Source organism: Myotis brandtii, unplaced genomic scaffold (genome assembly GCF_000412655.1).
Source record: "Myotis brandtii unplaced genomic scaffold, ASM41265v1 scaffold463, whole genome shotgun sequence".
Classification (NCBI taxonomy): Eukaryota; Metazoa; Chordata; class Mammalia; order Chiroptera; family Vespertilionidae; genus Myotis; species Myotis brandtii.
The window spans coordinates 3,200,131-3,208,907 of NW_005367694.1; the positions used below are offsets into that span (position 1 = coordinate 3,200,131).

The following is an 8,777-nucleotide window of genomic DNA, read 5'->3' on the forward strand; positions in this document are numbered from 1 at the left end:
GTTCAAGGCCAGGATGAAAAAGCTCCCGAAGCGGAGCCAGAACGAGAAGTACCGGCTCAAGTACCTGCGGCTGCGCAAAGCCGCCAAAGCCACGGTGTTTGTGAGTCGCACGCCGCTCGGCCCGTCGCCCCGACGCCCGCACCCGCGAAAGCTTTCCCCAAACCGTCCCCTTCCCGGGGGGCGGCGGTAATCTATGTGTTAGCCTTGGCAGTGCACGTCGCTTCTCGGTAGCCCCGTGTCCTGGGACAGGTCACGTCCTTCTGTAATCCTGGTTCTTGTCTGTGAGATTGAATAACTACCCTGAGAGTTGTGAAGATTAAATGAGGCAGGGAAAGGCTTTGGTGTCTCGCTGTGCCCGTAAGTCTAGCGGCTCTAGCCAGTATCCTTATAACCGCAGCACTCTTGGGAATGCGTCTGGTTTGCAAGAGAACCCTGAGGACGAGGCACCGTCTTTAACATAACATTGACGCCCGGAAAGATAATGGGCGGAAGGGCGCTGTGTCGGAGCCCTGCCCGACTGGACACCGCGATTCTCGTTTCTTCATTACTTACCCCCCCCCCCCCCCCTACCCCTACCCGAAACAGACACATGCACGAAGCTTTCAGCAACGTAACCCCTTCCGACCTCTGAGCCTCCCGTGTTCCTGCCCTGCTTTTGCTGTAGAGGCGCTGGGGCCCCGGGTGCAGGAAGGGGCTGTCTGCCAATGTCTGGCTCCGCCCAGGCTTGCTCGGTATTTGGCAATAGTAGAGTCCTCAAAGGTCCTCCCCCCAGGTCGGGATCACCCACCACCTGACCTCTTCTTTCTACCAAAAACTTGGAAAATCCTTCAAGCTGTTTTTGGAAGCATAAGGACAGGTTTGGAAATGAGCACATTCATTCCCCAAACATTTACTCAGCACTTGCTGTGTGCACTGGAGAGAAGTAAGCAAAGTCAGATTAAGAGGATCGGATACCTTATTCCCCCCTCCCTACTTGTCAAAGGCACATAAAGCTTGGAGCCGCTGTTATTAGAAGGACTTTGGTTCCATTAAGTGTTACGTAAAGGTTTTGTGGAGAAAAGGGCTGTTGTTTTGAACATTCAGAGTTTGAGGGCCCACCTTGTGGAATGTCCAGCTTGGAGCAGCCCCTTCAGGACTGAACGAATGAGTGAATGAATGAATGATGCTCGGGAAATAGATTGAGTCATCAGTACAGGCAGACAGTACTTGGATAAGGAAATTTAAGCATTTTACATACTGGAGTTGATTTTGTTCATCCCATTTTTCTCTTTAGGATTCATATTGCACTGGATGCTTTGGGTTAGGTTGGTTTTCTAAGCCCCTCGAAGTGAAAGTACTTGGGAATGGATATTCATATTTTTATGGGTTGAATTTAAGCATCTGTGGATTTAAGCCATATTCCCTTTTCTCTGCCAAAGGCTACCCTACTTAGGATGACTGTACATCTTGGTTTGCCTAGAACAGCCATAGTTTACCATATTGTTCTGGTGTTATCATTAATAGTGCCCCCTTTTTACTCAGATACCCCAGTTTTGATAAATTCTATAATTACCCTGACTCTACCCTTACCTACAGGTTCTTTTATAGTTTGCACGGTAGACTAGTTCTTCCTTCTTATCTAGCAACAAAGACTTCTTTGGTTTGAAATAGAACTCTTCTTCCCAGCATAATACTTTGATCTTTTATTCATTTTATGTGATTACTAGAGGCCCAGTGCATGAAATTCTTGCACTTGGGGGGTGGCCCTCAGCCCAGCCTGAGCCCTCTCGCAGTCCGGGCTCCCACCACCACCACTGCGCTCACCAGCTGTGAGCCCAGCTCAGGGCTTCTGGCTGAGCAGTGCTCCCCCTGTGGGAGCGCACTGACCACCAGGTGGCAGCTCCTGCGTTGAGCGTCTGTCCCCTGGTGGTCTGTGTGTCATAGTGACCCGTCATTCTGCCGTCGGTCCATTTGCATATTAGCCTTTTATTATATAGGATATTTCTTTCTTTTTTTAAGGAAAATGCTGCTATTTGTGATGAAATTGCTCGTCTTGAGGAAAAATTTCTTAAAGCAAAAGAAGAAAGACGGTGAGCAGACTTCATTTTGTGTTCAGAACCTCAGTTTTGGTGATTGATATGATGTTATCGCTCTGGGGATTTCTCTCCAGTGGGAGTTTTGTGCATTGCACAGCCCGCTGGCCACTGATCAAGTAGAGAAACCTACAACCTGTGGTACTGGCTCCTGTTTACTCAGGTCGTGTTAGACCAATAGTGATGAGACAGCTCCTCTATTCATCTCTCTGATAAAGCCCTCTTGCTCCAACTAATAAGTAATCTAATTATGACTCCACAATTATAAAAGAAACTCTTATTCTGCAAATATTTACTCTGTGCAAAGCACAATGAGTATATATATATCTGCAATTCATGGTATATGCCCTTCAGAAGCCTAATACCTTCCAGATGCAAAGAGATACAGTGCAATCCTTTATCCTTGGCTCCTTGAGTATTCTCCTCTGGAACTTTATTATTCTCAGGGTCCAATAAGAATGTTACCTTTGTGAGTACATTAATCTTTATATATAGTTCTGGCTTTCCCAGAACGTAAGTAAAATACTGACCTGAGATGAAAGGGAAGTTCATACATCTGCTTCCTCTCCTTCCCACCTAGGTACCTGCTGAAGAAGCTCCTGCAGCTGCAGGCTCTGACTGAAGGGGAAGTGCCACCTGCCGCTCCTGCTCACAGCTCCAGTTTGCCCCTGGCTTATGGTGTGGCCAGCTCTGTGGGAACTCTGCAGGGACCTGGGGCCGGTTCCGGGCCCAGCACTGGGGCTGAGGAACCATTTGGGAAGAAATCCAAGAAGGAGAAAAAAGAAAAAGGCAAAGAGAATAACAAATTGGAAGGTACCTCAGAGGACATATCAGTTGCGCCAGTGGCTCAGCAGTTACTGACAACGACCTGATGCTAACTGGTAGACACACACAGCCACAGATATCCTTAAACTCTCATCTAGTCCTTAAGCAGCCCTCATAGCCTGCGAAAAACTAGTGGATCAGAGCCACTTTGAGTGGAAGAATTCCAGTTAGACCTGGTCAAATGCGAAGGGAGCAGCTAAGGCTTCCACCTTCTTCCTTATCCCCAACTCTCTGGGTTGCCTTCAGTTCTGTCTTTCCTAGACGCAGGGAAACGACTGATGTGGCCTTTAGAGCACACTGCTGGCTTGGGAAATTTCTGATCTTTAAAAGTGAAGTAAGAGGCCTTAAAATGTTCAAGGCTTGCCTGGCTGGTGTGGCTCAGAGGTTGAGCATTGACCTATGAACCAGGAGGTCACATTTAGATTCCCAGTCAGGGCACATGCTGGGGTTGCGGGCTTGATCCCCAGTAGGGAACGTGCAGGAGGCAGCCGATCAACGATTCTTTCTCCTCATTGATGTTTCTATATCTCTCTCCCTTCCTCTCTGAAATCAATAACAATATATGTATTTTTAAAAGTACAAGGCTTTTAGGTCCTAAGCAGTAATATTAAAAGTGGTAACTGCTAGGTGGGTGGGTTAGAAAGATACTCAGGGCTTTCGAGAAAAGTCCCATGTGCCCATTCAGTGAGTGTGTAGAACCAGGATTGGCGTATTACTCTTAGCACTTATATGTAAAGTTTTCCTTTCCCCGTAGCATTGGGAGGGGCCTAAAGTGGGTGACCCCAGATTTGCGTTTCAGTTCTGAAGAAAACATCCAAGAGAAAGAAAATGGAGGGAGGTGCTCGCAAGCTGGTTCAGCCCATTGCCCTGGATCCCTCAGGACGGCCTGTGTTCCCCATCGGACTGGGGGGTCTAACAGTATATAGCCTGGGGGAGGTGAGTGAGACCAGCGATGTATAGAGAGGAGAATCAGAAATATGGGAATGGGGTTGAGCCTTCCTTCCCTCTTCCCACTAGTAGCAGCCCCTTGCTCTTCCAGACCAACCCCAGAAAATCTCCAGTCCCTAGGACCAGGTTGGTTTTGTCTGCAACATAGCCAACACTCTTTCTGTGTGATTTGAGTCACTCTTTGCAGCCCCAAAGTGGTTCCAAAGGCTACCTATGGACCTCTGAATTCTCCAGTGACCTCAACTGCAGGTTGGGGGAATCTTTTTTATAGATCATCACCGACCGACCTGGCTTCCATGATGAGAGTGCCATCTACCCTGTGGGCTACTGCAGTACTCGAATATATGCCAGCATGAAGTGCCCAGACGAAAAGTGTCTGTATACCTGTCAGATCAAGGATGGCGGTGCACAGCCTCAGGTATTTCTCTTCATAAAAATTTATCGAACTTTGTAGAAAACTGGTCAAGGAATTAAGTTGAATAGCCCTGTTACAAAAATACTTCCTTGGCAAAAATTCATATTAATATAATTTTGATCTAACAGTTTTTTAATAAATAGTCAAGGTATTTTGCAATTCAAAAAATACAGAAATTGAAGTGGGGATTTGCAAATGGCCTATACTCCTCTTAGATGTAAAATGATATGGAGAATGATTTCACTTGTTTTTAAGATACCAGTTGCATCTGTACTTATAGGTGTAAGTAGATAGGAAGGGGTCTGGGCAGGCATGTAACCAATTAAGTGTTGACGTCTGGAGAGCAGTCAGGCCAGGAGTGTAGAATTGAGACAGTTGAAGGACTTTCTGTTTTCTTTGATTTGTGTGAATTTTAAATGGCACTGTAAGAAATTGTACCCACCTCCTAGTATGGTATACATCAGCTTCAAGTTCCAGAGTAAAGAGCAGTTGCAGGAGTAGCATGACTTTCTCTCTACTACTTTTTCCTTGAAAAGTGCTCTCATGGCTCCTTTATCTTTCTCAGTTTGAAATCGTTCCTGAAGATGACCCTCAGAATGCCATTGTCAGCTCTTCTGCAAACGCCTGTCATGCAGAACTGCTCAAGGCCATAAGGGATACTATGTAAGTTGACCAGCAGCTTGAAGACAAAAAAAGATCACTTTGGTAGGGAGAGACTTTTTCTCTTGCTTTTAATGAGCAGAGATCCCCATTTTATCCAATGCTTCCTTTCATCCTTCAGATGTCTTAGCAGCTCGTCTCCAGAGTGTCCACGTCAAGAAAGCTTACTCTGGGTGTTCATGCCCACATTCCATCCCTAAACCCATTCTCATCTCCCTCCAAGCCAGTGGTTCTCAACCTTCCTAATGCTGCAACCCTTTAATACAGTTCCTTATGTTGTGGTGACCCCCAACTATAAAATTATTTTCATTGCTACTTCATAACTGTAATTTTGCTACTGTTATGAATCTAATGTAAATATCTGATATGCAGTATGTATTTTCATTGTTACAAATTGAACATAATTAAAGCATAGTGATTAATCACAAAAACAATATGTAATTATATATGTGTTTTCCGGTGGTCTTAGGCAACCCCTGTGAAAGGGTCGTTCGACCCCCAAAGTGGTCGCGACCCACAGGTTGAGAACCGCTGCTCTATGCGCTCGGATTAAAGTTCTCCCTCTCCTATTTAGGGGGAAATTAATGCCTGACCTGCTTCCATCTGGAGCTGACTTTTTTGGGTTTTCTCATCCAACCATCCACAACCTGATCCAGAGTTGTCCAGGAGCTCGAAAATGTGTCAAGTAAGTGAGGTCAAATCCATTCCCTTGAGAGACGTTCCATGATCAGTGGCCAGGGACCTAAACTGTGTGGTTCATTTGTACATTTACTGAGCCGCTGCTGTGCACAGCATGTTTGTTCCTTGACTACCGTGCCTTAGTATTGTCTTAGCCTCTGGACAGGGAAGCAGAAGCCAGTACCCCATGTATGTAATTGTCATTTTTTGTGTGTACCATGACAGCAAAGGAAATCTGAAGAATAATGTGTCACTAAAGAAGCCTTTCTATCTTTTGAAAGTTTCTTTTTTTTTTTTTAGTTAATATGTTATTAGAAACATAGTGGAGAGAGCTACAGAAAAAAGTACCTGGTCCCATTGGAGGACAGCATGGGCTGTGGCTAACAGACAGCTCTTGCTAGTGATCCCCTTTGATCCTGCAGTTACCAGTGGGTGAAATACGATGTGTGCAAACCTGGAGATGGGCAGCTGCCCCAAGGACCACTGGAGAATGATGCAGCTGTAAGCTTTGAAGCCTTTCAGAGACAGATCTTTGATGAAGATCATAGTGATGATCCCATTCTGCAAGGTATCTTTTAATATTATCTTTCTGGTTTGAAGGTTTTCCATATTTAGGCCCTCTTCATTCATAGCTGAGTTCCCCAAATGTCTGGGCAGTAAGTGATTCAGGCTTTCACTGCTCCAATCTTGGAGAGTCCTGAGCCAGGAGGACCCACTGACGCTCTCCAGCAGTCCCCCCTGAAGTCACAGGGCACGGCTGTGATCATAGTAAGGCAGGGCCCACTGAGAAATTAGGGTTTCTCATTTTCTACTGAGGTTAAGACCTGAGCAGAACTCCAGGGGACGGTTTACGATGCAGGACTAAGATTCCAAGTGGGATAAAGGGGATCAGGTCAAGGCCTTGGTCCTGCCTCTGTACCATGGATTCCCTACCATAAATGGAAGGAGCAATTGGGATTGGCACTGGGATCATAGGGAGAGCTTGAACTGGAAATAAGAAAACAATTAAAATTCTCACTCTTTGCCTAATATACTACATAACCTTAGGCAAGTCACTTAAATCTATTTCAGCCACAGTAAAAGTAAATGTCCTATCTTATCCAACAAGGATGAAATTGGGCTGACAGATGCAAGGATGTTAAGGATTTAAAGGAACATATATGTATCTGATCAGCCTCCTGAGATTTCTAGGCAACACTGAAACTTAAGGAATTTTCCCCCCAGGATCCTTGGACCTCCCAGATCTTCAGCCTACAGCCTTTGTGTCTTACCAACCCATGTTCCTGACAGATGAACCCTTGGTAGATGATCACCTACAGCACTTGAAGTCTCCATCGCAGTGCAGCCCGACGCAGTCTTCAGATTGAACGAGAAGGGATCAGATACCACATCATTTTCATCATGATGATTTTAACTTCAACTAAAACTTAAAATATATGGAAAGAGGCAGCAATTTAAAAGTGGAGATTAAATTAACACATTTTGTCGTGGAGGTTCCCATGGTGACAGTTTTCCCTGAGAAAAACTTCACCTGCTTTATTTTTAGTAATAAATTTCTCTTTACAATTCTGCTTATTTTCATCTTGTCATCAGGATATGATCTGTTTTGCTTAGCTCTGCCTCAGGTAGAGTAAACTTAAGTCCCTTATTAACCAGAGTGAGAGATGGCTGCTGACGCATAAAGGAGTAAGACCCCGACAACCTTCTACCCTTGATTCTAATCCTAGTTCAAGGCATGTTAAGTCCCAGCCCCTGCACTGGAAATGGCTGTTTTATTTTTGTGTCGGTGTCATCAAAATCAAGTCCTGCTCATCCCCAAGCTGGAGAGTCCAGCCCAAGGCACACTCCATCCCTTTCTTCACATGTACATACCCTTGGAGGGGAACAAAAGGTTATCTTTAACACTGTCTACATTCTCTTTGTGATTTCTTATTGGAGAATGTGCTTTTAACTAAGTACATTGAAACTGCATGGTAACACAGATATAGAAAGGATTAGGAATTGGCTCACAGGCTCCGTAACAGACTCACCCTGTCATTTCATTAACCATGCAATAACTCTGCACTCGGTGCGACTGAATTGTCTGGACCCTGCTTATGGCATTAAGGTGGAGGCTCACCACCTCACCTCATCCTGACCACAACAGTCGGCTGGATGGGCAGCGAGGGCATCCCAGTGAGGATCCATCTTAGTACCAGAGCTGGCTGGAATGGAGGAACAAAAGGACCCCAGAAGTAGAAGATTGGGGAAGGAGTGGTGAGAACTGGATTGTCACTGCGCTACAATTCATAACTGCTAACCGGGGACAATGCAAATGGGATTCAAATTTTAGAGGAATGAATCTGGCCAGCAGAGGGAGGGGCCCAGCAGTGTTGAGAGCACAACACACGTCACTATAAAGTATCAGAAGCAAGTAACATTAATTTTACAACTCTTAGTTATAGTCTTTATATTTTGTATAGCTTTTACAGTCCAAGAATTAAGTATTATAATTGGGATTATGGAAAATCGAGGGTAGAGTTTTACTCAAAGCTGTTAATGTTTTAATACTTTTTCTTTTGTAAGTTGCCTGAACATATCTGTACTTACACAGAAGTGACATAGGCTGCTTTTATCATACAGAAATTATCTTTCCATTCCATTATAGCTTGAGTAAAACATATTAAAAGAAAGGCTCATTTTAAGAAAGACATTTTTTTAATAAGTGTGCAGTTTATGCTTATTAAAGAGTGTTCACTTTGTAGCTTTCCAAGAACAGAAAGAACCCATTTGCTGTTCTTAAACTTAGGGAGTCAAGATGTGCATCGATTGAAACTTTGGTATCAACTATGATGTGTATACATGTATTTATATAAATATCACACATGCATTCACATGTATGGGAATACATGGAATATCAAATGTTTTTCCTATGGATCATTTTTAAAAACTTGAAAAATACTGCCTTATACTTAAAATACCTTTTCATCTACTGAATTGTTAAGGATGTTTTGGATTTGACAACGTGCAATATCAATGAGAATGAGATAAAAAATGGGACTATACCTTGTTGGGAATGTAAACTGTTGATCCCTTGGGAAGATAAAGCTGTTGGTATCAAAATTTTAAATATATTTATCCTAAACCTGTTATTCCACATTAAGGGCCCTAAGGAAATTAAGTGTGGTGTGATGTTTGCA

General features: G+C 44.1%; 1 protein-coding gene across 1 annotated transcript; it reads left to right on the forward strand.

The window, feature by feature from the left end:
• Position 1: 1 nt before the first annotated feature.
• TBRG1 (transforming growth factor beta regulator 1) lies at positions 2 to 7,175 on the forward strand (the record flags this gene model as incomplete). The annotated part of the gene is made up of 9 exons (XM_005875554.2): positions 2 to 100; positions 1,999 to 2,069; positions 2,653 to 2,885; positions 3,697 to 3,833; positions 4,117 to 4,263; positions 4,826 to 4,923; positions 5,495 to 5,605; positions 6,021 to 6,166; positions 6,823 to 7,175. Coding segments are annotated over 9 exons (1,185 nt in total), but the record flags the coding sequence as incomplete, so codon positions are not given.
• Between the last annotated feature and the right edge of the window lie 1,602 nt (positions 7,176 to 8,777).